Source organism: Phodopus roborovskii, unplaced genomic scaffold, assembly GCF_943737965.1.
Source record: "Phodopus roborovskii unplaced genomic scaffold, PHOROB, whole genome shotgun sequence".
NCBI classification, from domain to species: domain Eukaryota; kingdom Metazoa; phylum Chordata; class Mammalia; order Rodentia; family Cricetidae; genus Phodopus; species Phodopus roborovskii.
In genome coordinates this window covers 33,687,187-33,712,298 of record NW_026126567.1, presented here as the reverse complement: position 1 = coordinate 33,712,298, position 25,112 = coordinate 33,687,187, and the positions used below count along the sequence as shown (strand labels likewise).

At 36.3% G+C, this 25,112-nt stretch overlaps 1 protein-coding gene across 1 annotated transcript in view; it reads right to left on the bottom strand.

Moving 5' to 3' along the window:
* Ptpn20 (protein tyrosine phosphatase non-receptor type 20) overlaps positions 1-25,112 on the bottom strand; it is a 70,174-nt gene that overhangs the window by 17,607 nt on the left and 27,455 nt on the right. The window contains exons 2-6 of the mRNA XM_051202499.1: positions 20,849-20,940; positions 15,576-15,673; positions 12,884-12,996; positions 1,672-1,817; positions 140-230 (exon numbers count right to left, since the gene is read on the bottom strand). Of these exons, the coding sequence (XP_051058456.1) occupies positions 140-230; positions 1,672-1,817; positions 12,884-12,996; positions 15,576-15,673; positions 20,849-20,940 (540 nt within the window). The remainder of the gene's footprint in view (positions 1-139; positions 231-1,671; positions 1,818-12,883; positions 12,997-15,575; positions 15,674-20,848; positions 20,941-25,112) is intronic.

Genomic DNA, 25,112 nt, shown 5'->3' with positions numbered 1-25,112 from the left:
TCCTAGACTATGGCCAGGTAATCCAGTGTTAGCTACAAAAGTTCTCCATGATAAAGTTCAAAATTTGTCATGCAGAAATTCAGTTATTACCTTTTCCCAACTGTTAACAGGAAAATAATTTAAAATGCTCTCAGCTTACATGGAAGAATATCTCGGTATCTGTTTTTGTCTTTGTTGAGTAGTTCATTCCCAGAGTTGATGTCATCAAGCAGAGGCATTTCTTCTAACTCCTTAAAAAAAGCCACATAGTTAACTATTTAAAAAGAAGTAAACCTCCATTAGTTCAGCATTTATTATCCTTAAACTTCACATGGTCTGACCTGCTACTGAATGTTATTTAACAAACCAGGGAAAGTAGAATCTCATCAAATAAGGACTGCATAGAGTATCCTAAGTTAAGAGAATGAATCAATGACAATGAGTCACTTGATAAGAAATAGTTCAATTCTCAAGACAGTTTTCTTCCTGAACACTATTGTTCACCCTTTCATAAAAAATGAAATAGAATATCTAGTTTTAGGATTTAGTCATAACATTATTATTCATAAACAAAATAACTATAACAGAAACATTTTAAAAGCTATAAGAAACCTTAAAATTTACTCCTTGAAGAAATTACACCTGGAGTACTGACTAAAGAATTTTCTTCTTCTCAAAAGAAATTCTTAAACAAATGTGAATTCACCAAAATTTATCAAGCATTTAGTTCTAGATATTAGGATACAAAACAAACTAGAAAATTTTCCCAGCCTTAAGCATTGAATAAAGAATATTTAATCAAATATGTGACTTCCAGAAACAATAGTATTAGTGATAGCCTCTAATTTGTTCCTGAAGACACATATTCTTAGACTGAAATAAATATTACTAAAATATGTAACACTCCATAAGTTCTTTGGTCACCAAATTTCAGTACTAAAGTTTATCCTTCATGATAAACAGGTACATGAGTTCATACTTGTGTGTATAAACATACTATACACAAGACACACAACATGGATAACTTCTTCATTATGTGAAGAGTAATTAACAAGAAGAGTAATAAGTAAAATTTTGGGTAAAGAACACAATACTTAAAAACATGGAAAATGATTCTGTATCTCAGAACAAAGAAATGACAGATCATCAACAAAAAGACATGATGGATAAATTTGACAGGCCAAAATAGTGTTTTTCTAGAAATTTGTTCTTAAAAAAGACACATGTATAATATACATAGAAGGATGATTGATGTTTAAAAAGCAGGGTAGAACAATCTAAATGTCCAGGAACACATAAAATGAAGATATTTGCCATGTAATTAACTCAAAGGTTCAGCTATATATACTGGAAACATGAAAAAAAATTGTATGTCATAGAAAAATTTCTTTAAGGAGATAGACTTGTGAATAACAAACATACTAACACTTCAAGTTTACAACAACAAACCTAATAATTAAAGGAGACCCTAGAGGGAAACAGGGGAGGAGGGAGAGAAAGGAAGCGTATCTACATGTTTTATAGCTTTTAATGCTAGTTGATATTTAACCATGTATATCTATTATTTTAAAAATGTAGCATTTAAAAATACAAGCAATGCATTTAATAAACAAGGAATTAAAAAGCAAAGAAAACTTTCGGTTGTGGTATAGAAAGAAAATTATAAACTTTTCTTTAGACCAACATATTTACCAAAAACTCACGGATGATATCATATTCTTCTTTTTTCTGGAGCGTTTTCAAACAATCCTTCATGGCAGATTGTGAAGAATAGTTGAATATTAATGGTTGAATCTGAGACAACTGAGACAGCTCCTTCTCAGAGACAGTTTCAATGTCTGAGAAACAGAAACATCCATATTTGTAAGTCAATGCAGATACTTAAGGGATATTTTGCTTTTTATAGATTTTTTTTCCCTCTTTAAATACAAAGAGGGAATACAAAGCTTTAAACATCAACAGAAGTTTACTTTTGCAGAAAAGTCTGTTACTTTGAAATAGACTATCATTGTTTTAGGAAAAAATATGCTATGTACTTTGAAGTTATAGAAAATCCACCCAGCGTTATGACAGACACAGTAAACTAAAGTATATTCTGTCTTGTAATATGAATGTGGTGGGTAGGTTGACAACTACACCAAGGCAAGAATGCATAAGACTTAAGACTAAGACTAAGACAAAGCTTTTTGTTCTCCATGAGTTTAATATTTAGAGTATTTAGAAAGTATAAATGAGAGAAGAAAGTTCAATAATGTCTCACTCTACTAAAATAGATGAAACAAAAACACATCAAAAGGTAGAAAGGGTCTAAGTAGTAAAACTCACAAGACAGAATAACAGAGATATATCACATATAACAACAATAAAAGAGTATGTTCTTTATCAAATAGCACATATGAAATCCATCATTTTGTAATGACCTTTGGGTCACACTGTCAGTATAAATTCTAAGTATCTGATTTTTTACAACTATCACATGTGGGTCAAAAATGCAGTAAGTCTAGAAGTTCATAGCAAAATATACTTTTTAAGTTACACAATTTTAAAGTAAAATATTGAAGTTTTTAACACCTCATTCCAAAGAAAATAGAACAAAATTAAGTTACTACTAATAATTCATAAAAATCAATTAAACAAAAGAAAGAGATAACCATTCCCTAGAACCTCAACAGCCTTGGGCAGGTCACCTTGTCTTGGAACCATAATATCTCCAGAAGCCCTTTAGAGGGGCAGGAGGAAGTGGATACTGGTGCATATACAGCCAGAGAAATCCTACAATTCTTTATAAATATCTGAAACAACATATAAGAGGCAGTATAAGCAATCCATGTAGTTCTCACAACAACAGAGGCAGTTTAGATCACCTTTGAATCACAATGAAAACAAATAAAAATACTAAAGCCTCAGAGATTCCATCTGTGTGATATATCACATCAAAGCCAAAAGCCATATGACCGTTTTTACAGGTGAAGTATTTAGTAAAAAATCAACATCCTTTCATGGTAAAACAAAACATTTAATCCCCAATTAATTAAAAATTTAAGTTACACATTATAACCCACAGCAAATATCCTGAATGAAGAAAAGATAAATATTTTACTGAGAGATCACAAATGAGATAAAGTCCATTTTCATACTATTATTCAACATAGGATTGGAACTATTATCCAGTAAAAAGACCAAAAGGCTTTGTAAAACAAGTAACATGGAATTCAGAGGTTACTCATTAGGAGACGGCATGTTTTTATATGTAGAAAACCAAGAAATTTTCTTCTAAAACAAAATTTGTTAGAACTGATACATTTACTAAATTTACAGACAAAAAAAATCAGATTATATATACAAAAATCAACAGACAAAAAACTTGCTGACCACAAAATCAATAAAAAAGCCTATTCATGGAAGCCAGAATACAATATCTAGTGATATATTCAACAATATCTAGGAAGTTGAATGATCTCTACAATTAAAAACTACAAAATACTGATGAAGAAAAAAGCAGGACATTGAAAAGTGAAAAGATCTCCTGTATCCTTGGACTGGACAAGCCAATATTGCTAAAATATCCATACCAAACAAAGCAATTTATAGGTGTAATATAATACTTAGCAAAATGCCAATGACATTCTTCATATAGGAGGAAAAAAATCTAAAATTCGCATGAAGCAAAAAGGACACCCATTGGCTAATCAATCTTGAATAAAACAAAGCTGTGGAAATGTGACTACCTGATCTTATGATAGTACAGGACTATACAGTAAACAAAACATGATACTCCCACAAAAATGGATACGTGGCCATGAAACAGCACAGAAATTAATCCTTAACATCTAAAGCCAAATCATTTTCAACAAAGGTGTCAAAGTACACACTGGAAAATAGTAGTTTCTCTAATACATAATGCTGGGAAAACAAAATCCATATACAGAAGAATGAAGCTACACCCATCTTCCACTGTCTGCAAAAATCAACTCTAAATGGACCAAATACTTAAATTTATGACTTTAAGTTACAAAACTACTTACTGCAAGAAAGCATAAGAGAAGTGTTCAAGAAATTCATATAGATAACAACTTTTTGGATAAGGCCCCAAGAAGAGGCTATGCAAAGCTGCTAAAGTAGGTCTATTATCTTTTATCCTGCACAAAAGTAAGATGAAATGATGAGAGATGTCATTCTGTAAATATGTTTTTCTTATTGGTTAATAAATAAAGCACTGTTGGCAAATAGGAAGGCAAGATAGGCAGGACTAGGAGACAAGGAGGATTCTGGGAGACGTAGTAGAGAGGAGTCAAGATGTAGGGAATTGAGGAAAGAGGTTCAGACCCTCTCTCTGGTAAGATAAGACCATGTGGAAACATTTATATTAAGAGCAAAGGGTTAATATTTAGACAGAGCTAGCCAATAGGAAATGCTAGTAATAGGTCAACAATTTTATATCTAATACAGCATCTCTGTGTGCTATTTGGGGCTGATGAAAGTCTGGGACCAGGTTGGTGGGAAACTGCTTGTAACAATGAAACTAGATTAAAAGGCTTAATTTAAAACCTAAAAAGCCGAAGCTACGAAAGGAAAACATGTGATATAGATATACATAAGAATCTTGATAACAGAACCTACATGACTCAAGAATTCACAAATGGGTTTAAAAAAATGGAAAGGCTTCTGCATATTAAAAAGGGAGGTCCAGAGCGAAGAGACAACCTATGGAATAGGAGAGAAATCTTTGCCAGCTACACTTTAGACAAGGTATTAATATCTAGATTAAGTAAAGAACTTCAAAAAACAAACTCCCTAAAACAAAACTGCCAGGTCAGTAAAGTGACCAGATAGATACTTCTCAAAAGAAGAAATAGAAAATGCTATAAGTATTTTTAAAGTGTTCAACAACCTCAGCCATCAAGGAAACACAAATCCACTTTGAAAATTCATCTCTCCGGAGTAAGAATGGCTATTGTAAAAAAAAAAAAAAAAAAAAAAAAAAAAATGCTGGCATGGTTGAGGGGAAAAAGGAATCCTTTTTCATCATTGGTGAAGACTCTAAGACAACTTGGGCTTCACCATCATAGCTTCTTCAGGCAATAGCCTATCAGAGGCTCCTTGCAGAGAATTCAACTCATAAAGACATTTCTTAGTGTACCAGACCTTTTCTTTGGGGCCACCAACCAGCTCCCAAATCATGACACGGAGACATATTATTAGTTATGAATGTTTGGACTAGTTTAGGCTTATTTCTGGCTAGCTTTTTAATGTAAATTAAACCTGTTTCTCTTTACCTACCCTTTGCCATGGGGCTTTTTATCTTTATTTTTGTATGTCGTACTCAGTCTGCTGGTTGCCAGATGCCTGCTGGCCTCAGGCATTCCCCTCTCTTTTTCCCCCATTCTCTCCTCTCCTTCCTCTCATTCTACTGGAGCCTAGACTTCTCCTATTTATTCTCTCTGCCCATCAGCCTTGCCTATCCTTCTACTTCCTGGCTACTGCTCATTTGGTTTTTTATTAGACCAATCAGGTGCCTTAGGCAAGCAAGGTGAAATAGCAACACATCTTTAGATAATTAAACAAATGATGCATACTTATTTTGTATACAGTGTTCTGCCTGCTATCCAGGAGAGGGCATCAGACTGCATCACAGATGGTTGTGAGCTACCATGTGGTTGATGGTGACTGAACTCGGGACTTCTGAAGAGCAGCCAGTGCTCTCAACTTCTGAGCTATCTCTCCAGTCCTTAACAGCAATAAAAAAAAAAAAAAAAAAAAAAAAAAAAAAAAAAAAGACTACAGCTGCTCTTCCTGTAATCCCTTATCTGCAAATTAAATTCACTCATGGTCCTTTTCTTTACCAAACCACACATTTTTTTCATATCTTTCTGCTCTCTCTCACTGCAGAACTACCTAAAAGCAGTGAGTGGTAACCACAACATAGCTTGTATGCAATGAAGTCTTAATATTTACTTAACCAAATGATTCAGTCCATTATTTTCAGGCTTATTCTCATTCAAATGTTTAGGCCATGGGCATAATGCAGACAAACCCTTTGTTAGAATGTAATAATAGCTTCTAGGTGAGTCCTCAAATAGCCCTTATCCCCCTCCACAGCCTCATATACCAGAATCCACTGTCTAAATTCCCTCCATATTTTGGTCTTCTAAGGTGCCATCAAAAGACCTGCTGAACTCTGTTTACAGCATTACAGTTTCTCTAAGTCTATAGCTTCATCCTTTCAAATTCTCCCTCCATACCAATTCAATAATCAATAAATATAACAACCATGCAAAAGACAATAAGAAAACAGAGGGCATAAATTCAAATAGCTTTAACATGCAGAATACATAATCTTCAAGTAAACATGGGATGTTTTCCAGAAAAAAAGCATAAACTAGGCCACAAATCAAATATTTATCAATAATTCTTAAAAGATTTAGATAATAAAAACTATTTTTTTACCAAAAGAAAATTAAATTAGAACTCAATAACAAGGAAAAGTAGGTAAGTACAAAATCAGTGGGTTAAAGAACAAATCACTGGGTAAATCAGAAACAACCTAGAGATGACAGTGAACAACACATCACAACTTACCACACAGTAAAATAAGTTCTAAGGAGGACGTTTATAGCTACAAACACTTACTAACAAATAAGAAAGATTTCAGAACAACCATCTAGTTTTACAACTTAAGGAATCAAAAAAGAACTAAATAAAACAGACATATATAATAAGGATTCAATTAGAGATATTTGAAATGTAAAATGTCAGAGATATAACCAAATAGAACCAAAATATGCTTTTTAAAAGGCAATGCCAAGATCAGGTAACTTTCATTTAGATGGTGTTATAACATGGCTCTTAAGTGAAGCCAAAGAGCCCTGTGGTAAAAAGTCTGGTCTCCCAGCATAGCCCTGTTATGTAGCAGCAGAAACTTGAATATGCAGGATCTACTGGGATATCTTCAGATCACTGGGGAAATACTCTCTTTCCCTAGTCTCTCATGTCAAGTGAATAACAACTTTGCTCTACTATATACATACAAATTCCCCAATATGATGCCAAAAACTAAAGTCAACTAGTCATGGACAAGAACCTCAAAGCTGAGAGTTGATAGAAATCTTTCCTTTTTATGAGCAAATTGCCCTTTTGTTAAAGTAATGGAAATCTGAATAACACAGATGGACACAGAAAAATATTCAAGTTACTAAAACCAAGAGTAAAGATGAGAATATTAATATCACCTTACTAGCAAATTAAAAGTATTATGTTCAGACACACACACACAAAAGTTATGTTCTAAAGGAAATGAAAACATGCCTAGGAACACAATGCCTACTAAGGAAAAATCACAAAGATGAAGATTAGCTCAAAAGACTCATAGCTAATAACAGGAGTGAATTAGTATTCACATTTTCAGAGTAAAGCCCTGAGCATGGTGACTTCACAATTGTGCTTCTGCACGACTGAACTTCCCATTGCTGGATTTCTCATGGCTTCCCCACTTTTATATTATGGATAAAACATCTACTGGAAATGGTTCATGTTCCAACTGCCCTAAAGTTTACAATGTTTGCTGTTTTCTTGTTCTCTCCCCACAGCAAACCACAGACAAGAGTTCCTGGAGGACACTCTAAGACAAATATGCTGGAGTCTGAAATGCAGATTGGGGGCAACTGCACTCCTACAGCCTACTGCTCAGTAAGCTCACAAGGCACACAACAATTCATCAGTATAATGTCCATTACTCTGTGATAGTAAAGCTAAATCCTCACAAAATGCTGTCAAATAAAGTAACAGACAATAACCTTGGTATAACATGCCCAGTTGGTCTTATCTTAGGAATGTAATCAAATTCAACATTTAAAAAACCATCCTAAGTATCCAACTTTGCTAACAGACAAAAGAAAAATATTTCAGAAACAATTGTAAAAATTCAAAAGACATCCACAATAGGCTGGGTTTTATTGTTGTTGTTGTTTTGTTTTGTTTTTTTTTTCTTTTTTCTTTTCCTTTTTTTTATTTTAACAGGGTTTCTCTGTATAGCTTTGGAGTCTGTCCTGGAACTTGCTCTGTAGACCAGTTTGGCTTCAAACTCACAGAGATCTGCCTGCCTCTGCTGACTCTGGCTCCAAACTGCTGTGATTAAAGGCATGTAGCACCAACACCCAGCCCAATAGACTGATTTTTAAGACTAACTTACAAATAGGTTTCCTTTTGGGAGTTTCATACACATTTTAGTATCTTCTCCCAATCTCCCTTCCATGTTTTAACCTTTTACCCATTCAAAACCTTTACCCATATTTATTACTACCTGGATATGTATTATTTTATAGTTTGAGGTTACTAACAAGAGAGCAAATGGTGTTTGTCTTTCTGAGCCTAGACTACCTCACCTAAAATATTTCAAATACACTAATTTTCTTGAAATTTTCATAATTTTATCTTTTTTCTATTATACCTATATGTCATATTTTCATTATCCATCTGTTGATGACCACCTAGGCAGACTCCATTTCCTTGCTATTGTGAAAAGAGAAGAAATAAACAGGATGTATAAGTATCTTTGTAGTAGAATTAGAGTCCTTTGGGTATATGCACCAGAGTGAAAAACTGGATCATTCACTAGTACTTTTTTAGATGTTCTACCTTACACTCCCACTAATAATATATACGGGTTCTCTCTCCTCACTTGGCTAGCATTTGTTCACTTGACAGTGGCCATTCTCCCTGGGATGTGATAGAAACACAAAGTTGTTTTACTTTGCATTTGTCTGATTGCTACAGATGTTTGATAGTTTTAAACAGGTTTTTGAGAACTTTACACATAAGTTTTGGATCTGTATCATTAACACCACTCCCCCCCCTCTAACTCCTCCCATACCCCACTTCTCCCCCCCAAAATCATGACCTTATTATTTTTACACATGTGCACACACACACACACACACACAGTTCACTCAGTGTTGCTCTTATGTACATGTGTCCAGGACTGACCACTTGTGATTGGGCAGCCTGCATGGAAGCTTGTCTCTGGAGGAAAGCGAGTCTGCCCCTCTGCAGCCACTGACCACCTGAACCTCTCATCTAAAAAGAGAATGGATGGAACCCCTCATCTATGCTTGTCTATCACCTGGTGCTGTCAATATGTCTTGTTCATGCAACCACACTGGTAAGAGTCCATGGGTTATTTTCCCTGCTGTGTAGGGGAACTATCTAGAGCATGCATCCTGGTCCTCTGGCTCTGACATTCTTTCTGCCTCCATTTCTATGTTGTTCCCTGAGCCTTTGGTGCAGAGGTTGTATTGCAAATCCATCAGCTGGGGCTGAGCACCCCTTAAACAGTTTTAAAATATTGTCATTTGTGTTTCTTCTTTTAAAAACTGTTCAGATCATATGCCCATTTATGAACTAGAAGCTTTGTGTCTCTGGTATTTAATATTTTGCAGTTCTTTATATACTCCAGATATTAACACCTTGTCTGAAGTACAGCTGGCCAAGATTTCCTACCATTTTCTAGGCTGTCTGCCTATTACGTTATCAGAAACTTATTTTTTTTTTAACTTCGTGTAATCTCATTTGCCAACTTTTGGGGTGTTCTTGTGGTGTTAGGATTCTATTCAGGAATTTGTTGCACATACCTAAGTTCTGAAGTACTTTCCCGTTGCTGTATTTGATGAAGGAAGGCCTAGGCCACTGTAGCACTATCACCCATGGGCAGCGGTCCTGGGTTGTACAAGGAGGGAGCTGAGGAAGCAGCATTCTTCAATGGTTTCACCTCCTTGTGCTCCTTCCCAGCTTCCTGCAATGACGGACTATAACCTAAACCCTAAACCCTTCCTCCCTCCTATATTGATTTTTGGTCATGAAGTTTATCACAACAATGGAAAAGCAAACTAGGATATCCAGTGACCCAACTCAGGAATTCGTGTGTGGGTGCGTGTGTGTTTGTGTGTCTGTGTGTCTGTGTGTGTGTGTGTGTGTGTGCGCACGCGCATGTGAGAGCTATAAACTTTCCTCTTAAGAATGCCTGAGGGGCTGGAGAAATGGCTCAAGATGGTTAACAGCACTGGCTGCTTTTCCAAAGGTCCTGAGTTCAATTCCGAGCAACCACAAGATGGCTCACAACCATCTATAGTGGGATCTGATGCCCTCTTCTGGCATGAAGTTGTATATACACATACAGAATAAACAAATCTGAAAAAAATAAAATAAATAAAAATAAAACGCCTTAGCTATCCTTAAAACCCTCCCAACAACCCCAGACTGCATCCCCATCCCTAGCTTCACGTTGCAACTTGTGGAAAATTTTGCAGAGATCCCCAGCATGGACCTTGGGGAATCCTGAGGAAGAGAAGGAGGAAGGATTGTGAGAGCCCAAGGAGCCAAAGATAGCACAAGAAAACCTACAGAATCAACTAAAAATAATGTACATGATCTGTATTATAAAATTTCAGAACAACCAAAAACTTGACAAAAGGCATCAAGGCTGATCTAAGAAGACTGAGAAAGGGGTCTATTGAGGAAAATGATGGTTACTGAACTGGAAGTTGACAATGCCACCAGGCCCTCTCTCTGTGCTCCTCGGATACCACTAACAAGTAAAAGGAGATTGTTATGTCACCCAATGTGATAGACTGCAATTACCAAGGGAAAATGGCGATGGCCCTATCAATGGGGAAAAGAAGTATGCCCAATGACCCTCTAAGGTGTGCTAAAACAACGGAAGGCAATAGAAAACCACGGCCACCCAATTTAAGCAGAACTACTAACTGCTCAGATTTTGAGGAATGAATGCTGTGATCATTTTATCAGAAAAAAAAAAACATCAAATGAGGTGCTTCTTTGTTTGAAAGAAAAGAGAACGTGTTATTAGCGAGAGCAGATATAGCACAAACGAATATAACAACTATGAGTTTATCTCTCTTCAATAAGAATATATGATAAAATAAATCCCCTTTCTCTTTTATAAGATAGTAAGAGGAATGTAAGTTAGAGAAAAAACCAAGGAGGTCGAATTATTTCCTTTCTGGGACAAGAATATAAACGTCCTATTTACAACTGAATATACAACATGACACATGTTTACCAGTATGGATTCTTAATGTATTTTATATTTTAAAACAATCAGTTTATACTGTTCATATAGTTTCTACAATTATTTGTTATTGAATTTTTATTTTCCTGGTTTATAATTAGGTTGAAACATTTCTTCAGTATTTCTTTCCTGTGATGCACCTGTCAATATCTTTAGCCCATATGTCCTCTGGTGGTCTTTTACTTGTTAAAATATAGTTCTTAATATACTGACAGCATTAATGTTTTGTCACTATGGCTCAATTGTCAGTTCTTAGAGGAGTCCAATCTTAGTCCTGCACTGAAGTTGAGAAGGAGAGTCCCTAGAAACAAGTTACTTCTGAATATCTCTTGTTATATTGCGAAGTGGCCTATATAACAGTTAGGCCATGATAGTCCTTGGTGGAAGTAAACTAATTTCATGCCACACAAACATGAGTTGTCACTAAGAGAACGTAATAAAGCAAAAAAGGTCATCATGTTTGAGTGCTGGAAGAACTAAAAACAACAGCCCAGATTCAGAGGGTGTAGGTGTGTAGTTTTTCTATGGCTCCTGACTCCTACCCTTTCATTTAAAGCCTCTAAGCCAAGCTTGTGGACTTGCACTGTTGTTACAGGAGTGTAGATCTAAGGGTGTTTACTTGCTTACTCAAAAATTCAATCTAAGACTATTACTAAAGAATCAGCCCAGGGATATTTATCACAATGTCTACATATCCAACAAGAAATCAATAATATAGATTATGGTAAGTCATACAATGGAATGTCACTAATTATTCTGAAAAGAAACTGTGATGTGCATGGTTATTGGTTTTGAAAAAGAAATGTTTTATATAGGAATTTATTCATATCTTACAGACATATTATAAATTCTACTTGTGCCTAAACTATAGGAAGCTATGATGAACATCACTCATGTCCTAATAATATATGCAAGTTGCTAAAGCCACTCTATTATCCTTTCTTTGAATTTATCAGATAGCTGAGACCAGGGCAACTGAAGAATCAGAAGTCTGAGGTAAAACTGAATCCTCTCAAGTGTGACAGGATGTGGAATACTATCTCACTTATAGTGGCTAGTAGGAAAGAGAAACAGACAACTAACTGCACACCTGCGAAACAAGCACTCAAACAAAAGCAGTACAGAATCCTAAGAAGTCAAGGGCACCAACAGTCTGCACACACTCATGGACTCAACTTCACAGATCTCCAACAGGTACTCAATATAAGGCCTGGGACCACAGCAGGAAGTGAAAAGATCATTTCCCAAGTAGTATAGACTTGGAAGAGGGAGCTATCGCCACTGTGGGACGTGCATAATGCCTGAGTAGGATCTAGTGCCACCCAGAAGAAAAGTTTTAACTGTAGACAGAATTGCAGCCAATCTTATTGTAGCAAAGTGCAGACCTACTGCAGTAGGAAAAGGGAACGCAACCAAGACTGCACTCCAAGCAGATAGGAAAGAAACCGTGCTGGGCCCATGTTACAATGGGCCAATACTGTTACAAATCTCCTGTCACTGAGAGGGGACAAGAAACCTTCTCCTACAGTAGAACTTTCCAAAGACACTAGGCAGAGCTGGATGCTATAAGAAGGTACAGTATCACTCACTGACATATACATACTATGTAGACTCCACAGACAGACAAACACAGACACACAATGAAATACAAATGGACTGAAAGGTAGAAATTGTTCTCATAAATATGAAGGGCTAGTGTTTTATTTTTAAAGTATTTTCACATTAAAAAGTTTACCGCAGATCTTTCTTTCATTCTTGTTAAAAAATATCTTTGTGTATACCCTTTGAGAACTTACTAGCACCAATGGTGCAATACCATACCAGGAAGCCCCGGGGAGACAGTCTTTGATGGCCCTGCAGGCTCTGTGTCCACACTGTTCCACCTGTCGTTGTGCGGAAAGTCACTGACATTCCACATAGTCTCATCACTCTCACTAGAAAAGAAACATACACGAGAGTTAGAAAAACAAATAACGTGTACATTTAGAAAAGAACCTCTAATAATCTCATTGGTCAACAGTCAGCCACATCATTTCAATCAGCTGCGTGTTCCTGGCATTCCCACTCTCATCGCCTCTAACTGACTCCCTTCTAGGGTAACTCTAAACTTCTAACACCTGATCACACACTTCATCTCCCCTTGCGCCTGACTTGCAAACCCTTTGGCCAATCCACCAGTCATCCTCTCTTCTCCCTTCGCTAGGCAACAAGAGGTACAGGAACAACTGGTATCCCAAATACCAATTTAGGAGCCATTGCCATGTTCTTGAACAATGTCTACCACCCGATCACTAGAGCTCATTGCAATCATTCCCCTCATGTAGTCCTTACTCAATTCTCTTCCTTCCTGAAAATCAATAACCACTCTTAGAAAATATAAACCAGAACTTACTCTTTGAAAACACTTAGATTATCAACTTTCCTCATCACTCCTTATTTGTTCCCTGTTCAGAATTAATCAACTATGACTTGTCTTTCAACAACTAATTATCTATATATTCTTTCATACCCTGAAATATTACATTTTCCTTCATTAGTCTAGCTAATAACTACTACACGTTTGTTTTTTTTTTAAAAAAAAAAAATCTTACTGTACTGACGACCTGGTCTCTTTCTGACTTTTATTACTCAATTTCCTTATTCTTTGGACCTTGGTCTTGCACTTTCATTTGCAATCTCACTTAGCAAATCCCCCCCTCATTTGATGTCTAGACTTAATGTTCAATGTCTAGAAAAATTCTTCTAAAATTATGATTACAAGGCCATTCTTTGTTGCACACATAAAAAATATTGCAGCTGCTTATTTTTCATCATAATTTCTACTGGTTTTCACATGTACTTTATGCTTTAGCTGTCTCTTTTTTTTGGTTCTGTAGGAACTTTTGATGTTTTTACTATTTTCTCCTCCTGTTTTAGAACCACTGTAAACATGTTATTAATGTTCAATTCCTACCTTTCTAAGCTATCTTCTTCACCTTCCCCTCAGTAACTTTCAAGGCTGAGGGAGGGGGTAAAAATACAGGATAGATGGATGGGCAGACAGTAAGAGGAATGCAACTAGAAATCTAACTGTGCTTCATTTTAATTTTAGTAGGCTGAATAAAATAAATGCTTCGCTTCATACACACTGAGTTCCTTAACTCCAGCCTGAACTATATTTTTAGTTTTAATTCTCCTCTCTCCAGCTTTCTGTCATCCCAACCCACATACATCATCTCATCTTGACACATCCTCCTCACCATTAGTAAATACTTTCACAAGCCCTTACTTTTCTCAAACATCTCTCAGCTTGAAAATTCCCTCCCCACTCTTTTCATCTGCTAAGCTTTCTATTTATATTAAAGTCTAAATCCAATAATAGTTATATCTTTTTCAAAAATGCTTGTGAGGGCCTGCAGAGATGGCTCAACAGTTAAAAATGTACACTGCTCTTGTAGAGGACCCAAGTTTACTTCCTAGAACCCACAATCACCTCCAGTGGACCTGACACCTATGGTCTCCATGGGTACCTGCACACATGTGCACAGACACACACACATACACATAATTAAACTCCTTTCTGTAAATAGCTATAAGCTTTCTATAGCATAGTCTTTGGATTTTGGCTATATAATACTCACTATGTAACCACTTGTCTTTCTATGTTTATTTGCTTACTTAAGCTATTATCCAAATGCCAAGGGTGGTATTTTGTATTAGAGTATAGAACTCACCAGACAATAGGGCTTCAACATACTTGGAATTGTCATTATTTTCTGTTCTTTTAATGCATGTCTGTATATTACACACATATGTTTTACACAGATGTACACATACAAAAATATTAATATTATCATGCAATACTCTTCTGGTGAGTACAGCTAATGTTATTGATAAATTTCTCTAGGAACACAATTCAATCAAATAGGTTTTGATTTAATATGTAGTACCTAAAATTGAACATTGTATAAACATAAAAACTCTCATTCTTATCACCAAGCATGGTGGCATAAACCTTTAATCCCAGCGCTTGAGAGGTACAGGCAGGTGGATTTCTGTGAATTTGAGGCCAGCCTGGTCCACAAAGCAAGTTTCAGAACAGTGAGAGCTGTTATACAGAGAAACTCTGTCTTGAAAAACCAAACCAAACAAACAAAAACTCATATTTTTTTTTTGAAATAGAAATTTACTCTCTTCTGGTTCTTTAATTTTTTTTTTTCAGATGTAGTACTAAGAATTCACCATTCTAGTTGGGCCACTGGTTAAAAATACAATTTTCTTTCTGAAAACAGATCAACTGTTTAACAAATCTGAATATGCACTCATTTTTATGCTACTTAAAGGAACAGTCTCTCCTCAGGGACTCTACACATATTTACTTATTTCTAAGAAAGATAAATTGGGTTAAAAAGAATTGCATCATGAAAAATGATCAGATATTAAGGGTCCGTGGTTACCATCTCCATTTAAAGGGCCAGCTATGACTATGAAGAGAATAACTAGAAAACTCACTCAATAAATAGATTGTTCTTACCTTTCTGAAGGCTCTTGAAAAAGAAACTCGTAATTTTTACTTGAGAATGTCATATGAGAGGATTTCACCTTCTCTGAATTAACTTTATTCTCAAAAACCTAGAGGCATAAGAAAGGAAACAAATTTAATGCTCAATTTTAGCAAAATATAGTTAAAAAACATGGTTGCTACAGTCTTAAAAGTAGTAAGATCTTTAATGATAGAATCAATTGCAATCACACAATGTTATTTAACTCTCTGAAAAATCACTTCAAATGTACATTGACTTAGTATATATTTTCCAATTTTTCAAGATAGAGTACAGATTATTAATATCATTACATAATTAATACTTATTAATTGTTTATAATATAATTTCATATATGTAAATATTTTATTTTAAGTAACTATAATTAATATTTATTTCATTAAATTCAAATAATATACATTGAATACTCAACTACCTAAAGCTAATAGAAATTAGCTACATTTGAATATACTGATTATTACTATGGGCTAAAAGAAATTTATGTAAGTGCTTATGACTATGACAGTCTCTTTACTGTGAAAATAAAATTCTTAGCATATGCACTGCTGAAGCGAGCGTGAAAAAAATGTGATACATTTACTCAGTGGAAAAAGAAAAAACAATGGAATCTTGAAATTCACAGGCAAACGGATGGAACTAGAAGAAACCATCCTGAGTGAAGTAACCCAGACACAGGAAAAAAAAAAAAAAACATGGTATGTACGTAAGTGGATATTAGACCAAGAGCAAAGGATTACCAGCTGACAATTGACAACCCCAGAGAAGCTAGGAAACAAGGAGGGACCTAAGAGACGTACACGGTCCCCCAGAAAAGAAAAAAGGGACAAGATCTCTGGAGCAAATTGGGAGCACAGGGGAGGGGGGAAGGAGGGAGGTAGACGAAAGAAGTGAGGAGAAGCATAGTGAAGAGGATAACATGAGGGATTCGGAAGGTTGAGTCAGAGGAAGAACAGAGGAGAGCAGGGAAAGAGATACCTCAATAGAAGGAGCCATTTTGGGCTTAAAGAGAAACCTGGCACTAGGGAAATCTCCAGGGATACACAAGGATGATCCCAACTGAGAATCTAAGCAATAATGGAGAGGCTACCTTAAATGCCCTCCCCCTATAATGAAACTGATGACTACCTTACGTGCCATCCTAGAGCCTTCATCCAGTAGCTGATGGAAACAGAAGCAGACACCCCCAGCTAAACACTGAGCTGAACTCCTGGAATCCAGTTGCAAAGAGGGAAGAGTGATGAGCAGAGAGGTCAAGACCATGATGGAGAAACCCAAAGAAACAGCTGATCTGAGCAAGTGGGAGCTCACAGACTCCAGACTGACAGCTGGGGAACCTGCATAAGACCAAACCAGGTCCCCTGAATGGGGTTGTTGGTTGGGTGGCTTGGGCAGTCTATGGGGTCTCTGGCAGTGGAGCCAGTATTTATCCCTAGTATACAAATGGACTTTGGGAGCCATTCCCCATGGAGGGATATTCTCTCAGCCTAGATACATGGGGGAGGGCCTAGGTTCTGCCCCAAATGATGTGACAAGACTTTGATAATCTCCCATGGAAGGCCTCACCCTCCCTGGGGAGTGGATGGTGGGTGGGAATGGGGAGGGTGGTGGGGGGAACTGGGATTGGTATGTAAAATAATGATTGTTTTTAATTTAAATAAAAATTAATTAAAAAATAAAGTTCTTAACACTACATTTATCTTTAATTTAGTACTTTCATGATCTAAATTCAGTAATTTTACATGTCTTTGCACTGCCTAAAGGGAAATAGTTATTCTTCTTTCATATACCTGTAACGTTATGTATTGTACCTGGCTCATTGGTGGACAACACTGAATTTAATTTGAGGGATAAAAACCATGTGACAATACTTTTCAAATCACACTTTAAAACTGATACAATAGCATTTTTAAAGAAGCAAACTATTCTAGAGCCTGGGGAGATGGCTCAGAGGTTAAGAATACCTGTTGTTCTTCCAAAACCCAGGTTCACTACCCAGTTCCCATGTGGCAGTTCACAACCATCTGTAACTCCAGTTCCATTCTACATGATCTAACACCTCTTTCAACTTCCATCAATGCACAGCACGACCATGGATTATATGCAGGCAAACAAGACTCATGAATAAAACAAAATAAATTGTTTAAAACTATTTTAAAGCAAACTATTCTAGATGGCTGAAATTCAAGCTGAAGGCCCTATCATGTCTCTGGTTGAATGAAATGAAATTAGCTAAGAATATCAAGACAAGAAGAAACACAATACATTATTAGGACACCAGGTCTTTGGGCAATTGCTCAATGAATCAAATTAACAGCAAATTAAAGAAAGAATTAGATAAGTTTGTCTACACTATACACAACAAGGGTATCCTTGCTGGACAATGTGAAATAACAATATTAGGAGGCAGGCTCTTTTCTCTGCTCCTGAAGAGTCATTCAGTCATGGCCCAATTACTCACCTTTGTAGGTGTCAGTTTCTCCGTAACAAAAATGAATAATAGACAAAAACTTAACCACCTTCCAGTATTAAATTTGCAAGTCTATAAACAATACAATTCCTAACAAACAACATCATATTAAGATAGAAAGCATGTAGTAATAGTATCAAATTGTCTTATGAAATATAAGTAATTCTGGTAAAGTTAGTTAATTTCCCCTTACATATTCCAGAAGTCATCCAGGGATGTTATGAAATATTACTTAAAAGTAAGAAACATATCAAAACTCTTTCTAGATAAACAATGTCATAAAATTTGACAAGATAAATAAAAACTGAGTCACAAAATGTATTCTGTTTTAGAAAGAATCAAATTGGGCATGATGGTTCATGCCTGTAATTCTAGTACATAGGAGATGGAGGCAAGAAAATCATAGTTCAAAGTCAGCCTAGGCTATATAAAGAGACCCTGATCCAAATAAAAATGTACACAGGAATTAAACTTATATAAAACTTATATAAAACAAAATTAAAAAATTAAGAGTTTGAACATAAGCATCCTGTATATGTGACTAAAACTGATCCCAGACACTACAGTTACTGAATGAGGATCCCAGTGCTAGAGCTGGGCTACTTCACTACAAGTTGTTGTTCAGGGAAGCTCCCTAGAGCCCTAAAACAATACAGGAAATTGCCACTGTGGTCAGTTGCTCATGACAACTAGATGGTAAAAGACACTAGTGTCTCTTGCTGAAGACTAAATGCTCTGGTTGTAAGACATACAGAAATCAACTGTAACTGGTATGGAAGCACCTGCTGGTTAGTCCTCATAGTGCTACAGAGTGTAATGGAGGATTCTGGGGAGGGATGCCAACAACCTTGCTGAGCCACAGACACTGCATGATAGTCTTCTGACTTGTCAGTCAAGACATGCACACTGGTACAATAATGGCAAGTCTGTTCTGGGGGTAGCTAACCACTTTCTGATTAGATCTAGATAAGGCCTACTCCATAGGAGCAAATTGTATTTTCATAAACCTTGTTAAATGACTAGTGGAGAAGCTACAGCTATATTTTGATATGTATATGCAATATGCTCACCAAATTATCTCCTCAATAATTATGTTTATTCCCGTATATTAGTGTTACTGTTGTGTTTGGTCACAGAAGCTTCATTTCTGCAATGGGAAGGAAAGATAGCAGAGACTCATAACTAGCCAAAGTTCTAAGAGTAAGTGACTGTTGAATGTTTAGCCATTAATGGGACATTTACTCACAATGTTCTCTAAGACTTGGGGAGTGAAACAATGTAGATGGGGCAGAAAGACAGAAGGTAGAGTAATTAATGTCAAACGCTCTCTCTTGGGCATGACAGAGACACAACACTCTTGAACTCACAGCAACTATGATAACCTGCACAAGACTGGACACTCAGCACCCTATCATGGGGGGAGGAGGTTATAACAAGGCTCATCCTCCCCTGGAATTTTAAGGAATTTTGATTTTTTAAAATTTATTTAGTTTTACTTTAAGTATGTTGGTATTTTGCCATGGGTGTTGGGTACTCTGAAACTAGAGTTACAGACAGCTGTGAGTTGTCATATGGCTTACTGTTGGCCCCAAGCTTGTTCTAGAAAGGAGCATGTAGTTGCTAAGGAGATTCATGGCATTAAGGAGAAACCTAATCTGCACTGAAACAATACCTTGGAAAGACCCCATCTAGCTAAGCTTCCAACTTGTGAAAAAAGCATTGAGATAAAACATAATCAAAACACATTATATACATGCATGAAAATGGCATAATAAATGAAACACATTACTCTGTATAATTAAATATGCTAAGAGACTCCTTGAGACATTCCATGAATTTGCTCACTTTCAAATCATCTTTACTAAAGGGGAAAAAAATCACTCTGTGGACTAACAAACACTACACTAAGCTAGAGATTCTGAGCCAGATGTGAAGATGACCTTGACTGTGTACCTCACAGACAAGAGAAAGGTCGACAAGACTACAGACTGCAACCAAGCTCCATCACTCTTTAAAGCAGTGCTCTTGCCAGCCTTAGGGGAAGCAGAAGTGTGAAGCAAGTGGAAGGGAGGGGTACAGAGCAGCACTTGCTCATGGTACAGATGTTTCTTCTGGGACTTCTAGGAGATGAAAGAGAGGGCAGCAGCATTATCAAAGTCCCCTAGCTCCAGTTGATTGGATAAGAGGAAAAGAAAATGCAGCTGAGCACAGTGACACAGATGTGATCCCAGTTGAGGGAGGAAGGCTAAACAGACACAGCCTTAGCTCTCTAACAAGACTCTTCCTCAAAGCAACAGAAGTACAAAGCATCTATAAATAAGCTTAAGATATGCCACCCTTCTTGTGCTGCAGCTCCCCAAGAAAGCCAGAATGCCGAGAATACTGGTCTTGCTAGACTCTTCGCAACCTTGTCTTGCCATAATTTGAAGACATTATGTCATATTATTTCTATCAACAAAAAATCATCATTAATGTATCTAGGTATGCTTCATACTTCATAAGATTTTTATTTTGTACCTATTAGTAACTAAAAATAGCATGAATATGAAAATAAGTTAGAATTTCCAGAGTAACTATGAAAGTACTTTCCTTTAGAATGGCAAAAACAGAACCCTCCCGTCTTCTCAATGTTTGTCACTTTTAATATCAGAAGTATCTTTTTGAATCTGACATAACTGTGGTAAGAAGTAAATAAACACCTATTCCTATGAGAGCTAAGTCAGTGATCTAAGTACTACCACTATCAATTGGCAGAGAACCCTCTCCTTGTAGTTTTACCTTTTTTGTAGGTGTCTTCTGACTTGATGAAGGCAAATTCTTCCGGAAATTCAGGTTATCTGCGTCGTCCTTATCATCATCATTATCTCTTCCTGAACAAAGAGATGCAAAAACTTGATCAAGTGAGAAGCAATGGCAGAAACTGAAATCCTCCTGAGAAATTCCAAGCTGTATGATGGAACCTCATTTACTTTTCAAATCATCTTATCTTTATCTCTCTTATTATTTCTCCCTACTGCTTTGAAAAACCAACATCTTAATGCCATATTTAAGAAACTGATTTCTAAGTAATGTCTTTATTCTCAATTGTTATATTGTTCAAGAAAATATTCTCCAGGTAAAATTTAAGCATATGTAACCTATAGAACCAATGCATTGAGAGATATAAAATGAAATTATTTTGTATTTCAGAGTCTATGAAATAGGAGACTATCTGTGAGTTATAGTCAGCCTGATCCACACAGTGAGTTTCAAGGCAATCAGGGTTACATAATAGAGAGACCATGTCTCAAAAAGCTGAGCTAAAACAAATGAAACAAAATAATCACAGACATTTGAGAAATGAAACCAAAGGAAACTCAAGGTGGTGATTTTAAAAATTATTAACATTTATTTTTGCCATTATTCCATAATTGCTGGCACACTGCTGATAAAGTGCTTAAAACCTGTTCTGCAAAATGATACGGCAATTGAAAACAACATCCAGACCCCCACTATATCTAGTTTTCAAATCCTGAATATTTATTCTAAAGCAGTAATTCAATTAAAAATAAAAGCTATAATTATCAATATGAGGTTCACAGCATGTCTATAGTAAAAGCTGAGAAAGATACATGTGCTAAGAGGGAGAAAGGCCTCCTGGTCTGTCTAAGTACAGAGGACCATAAAGACTTCCAGAGTTGGAAAGTCAGGAAATAACTGCCCTATGCAAAGTCTAGCTTAAGCCTAGCTAAGGCAGTGATTACAAAAGATCCTGAAAAGGCCAACCAAGCTTCACCAAGAAGAAAAACGTAAAGCCATTACACTTCCTAATTTCAAATTATTTTTCAGAGCTATAGCTATGATAATCAAAATAGTATGGTATTGACATAAAAGCATACACATGGACTAATGGAACAGTATATTCAACACAGAAATAAATTCACATTTTTACTGTCAATGGATCTTTGTGTAGGGGGCTGAGAATACACAATGAAGAAAAAGGGAGTCTTTCTCAAACCCAGTACTGTAAACCTAGTCCACCACCCATGGCTAGAAATGCCGAAGACTCTACCACTGCCACTTCCCTAGATAATACATTTAACTATTCTGAATACTTATCCTATGCCCACAGACATGGCAGCTGTCAACCCTCACAGCAGAGAGATGCTACTGAAGGGATCAACACCTGGTCATAATGCAAAGAATAAGTATGCTCAGGGTGTCCTGCTCCAATACAATACAACCTGTACACCTAAGCCTCAGAGAACTGTTACAAGCAGTTTCCCTCCAGCCTGGTCCCAGAGCCACATCAGCCCCAAATAACACACAGAAACACCGTATTAGATATAAAGCTGTTGGCCTGCTACTAGTGTTTCTTATTGGCTAGCTCTGTCTTAAATATTAACCCTCTGCTATTAATATAAGTGTTTCCACGTGGTCTTATCTTACCAGAGAGAGGGTCTGGACCTCTTCCCTACATCTTGACTCTCCTCTACTACATCTCCCAGAATCCTCCTTGTGTCCTAGTCATGTCTATCTTGCTTCCGTATTGACCAACAGGGCTTTATTCATTAACCAATAAGAGAAACAGAATGGCATCTCACATCAGAGAACATTACTGAAGAGGGAGCTGAAAGATTGTAAGGGACAGATAACCAGGATGGCTTGGTCTAGATACTGTCTTCTAGACATGATAAAGTCAGTAAATCTGTGTTCATGAAATCTCAATAACAGCATGGTTGCCTAAGTAAAACTGGCATAATGAAGGTTCACCCTTAGATCAAGGGTTATGGGCAATCAATGGCTGTTGAGAGGACAATCTTCTCCAGGGATGGGCTCCCTCCCTGATAGATTACCTAATCCCAAGTGATCATCTCTAAATATATAAGAGCAATACTAAGTGGCTCAGGTGTGTGTGTGTGTGTGTGTGTGTGTGTGTGAGTGTGTATGTTTTGTGGTGTGTGTGTGTCTGTGTGTCTGTGTGTGTGTTTGTGTCCTAAATGGTTTCTGGTAGACATGACAGAAGCTAGAATTATATGGGGAGAACTCCAGTTAAGAAATTTCTCTATCAGATTGGCCTGTAGGCAAGTCTATAAGGATTTTATTATTATTGTTGTTGTTGTTGTTGTTGTTGTTATAAATGACTGATGTAGGAGGGCCCAGCCCATTGTGGGTGGTGCCACCCTTGGACTGGTGGTGTTGGGTTCTATAAGAAAGCAGGCTGAGCTAGTCATGTGGAACAAGCCAGTAAGCACCACCCCTCCATGCCCTCTGTATAAGCTCCTGCCTCCAGTTCCTTCCCTGTTTGATTTCCTGTCCTGACTTCCTTCAGTGATGAACAGTGATATAAAAGTGTAAGCTGAATAAATCCTTTCCTCTCCCAACTTGATTTGGTTATGGTGTTTCATTGCAGCAATAGTAACACTAATGAAAACAATGGTCATGGTATTTTATCACAATAACAAACCCCTGAATCAATCAATCAATCAATCAATCAATCAATCTCTCTCTCTCTCTCTCTCTCTCTCTCTCTCTCTCTCTCTCTCTCTGTGTGTGTGTGTGTGTGTGTGTGTGTGTGTGTGTATGAAAGGTCATGAACTTGAAAAGGAGAGCAGACACTATAAGAGTTGGAACTGGAAAGGTAGTGGTTGAAATAATATACAGTACTCATGTGTGAAATTCTAAAAACATAATAATAATTAAATTTAAATAAAAGGCTAATCTCTTTAATAAGTGGTATTAGGAAACTTGGGATCCATATGTAGAAAAATAACACTGTACCCCTAAGCCAAACTAAAAACAAGCCAAGTCAAAATTCATAAATACAAATTTATATTAAATCTTAAAGACTATAAAAAATAGAGGTAAAAATCCTTGGAACTTTTGAGTAATGAGTTTTTTGATACGACATCATAAGTAAAAGTAACAAAGGCAAAAATAAACAAGCTTCAAACTAAAGTACTCAAAAAGCAAAAAAACAACAGAATGAAAAGGAAACCTAGAGAAGGAGCTAATATCCAAAATATAAAAGGAATTAAGACAACTCAAAAGGAAGGAAAACAAATAATCTGATTCTAACATGGGTAGAGGGCTAAATTTAGACATTTAGCCTAAAGAAATAAAAATGGTGACCAGATGTATGAAAAAGCACTCAATGTCAGTGATCAGTAAGAAAATGAAAGTCAAAATCACCATGAGTACGACCACACACCTGTTAAGAGTACTACTACTAAAAAGACAGAAGGTAACGAGTGTTGATGAGGATGCTGAGAAAGCTTTAGTTATATGCTATTAGCTGTTAATAAGAATACAAATTGCAAATCACCTGTTATAGAAAACAGCATGTGTTTCCATACAAAACTATCATAAAGTCCAGAAATCCCAACTGCTAAGTATATTGTATTCAAAATAAATGAAGCAAATATCTAAAAAGAACATATGCAGTCCCATGATCACTACAGCATGATTCTCAACATCCAACATCCAGGATATGGAACAATCCTACATGCCAATCAAAGAAGAAATTGATAAATAAAACATTGTCAACATAAATATAAGATTTATCATAAAAAAGAAGGGAATTCTGCCACTTATAACATAGATAAACCTATCCATGGATAGAGGACATTGTGCCAAGTAAATTAAACCAGACACAGAAAGACAAAACTGTATTTATCTAAAAAAAAATGAAATCCAAAATCACATGCATAGAAGCAGACAAGAGAATGGTGATTACTAGAGGCAAGTAAGGTGTTGTTGGTTAAAAGGATATGAAGTATTACTTACATAGAATGAATAAATCCTGAAGGTATAATACCATTCCTATATTTAATGATACTGCAATCATAATTTGAAATTTGCTACAAGTACAGACCTTAAGTGTTCTTACTACACACCAAATAATAAAAATGCACTGGCTACCTTTGTGTTATCAATTTGACACAAGCTAGAGTCATCAGAGATGAGGAAGCTTCAGGTAAGGAAATAAATGCCTCCATGAGATCCAGATGTAAGGCATTTTCTCAACTAGTGATCAATGGGAGGCGGCTCGTCCACAATGGAT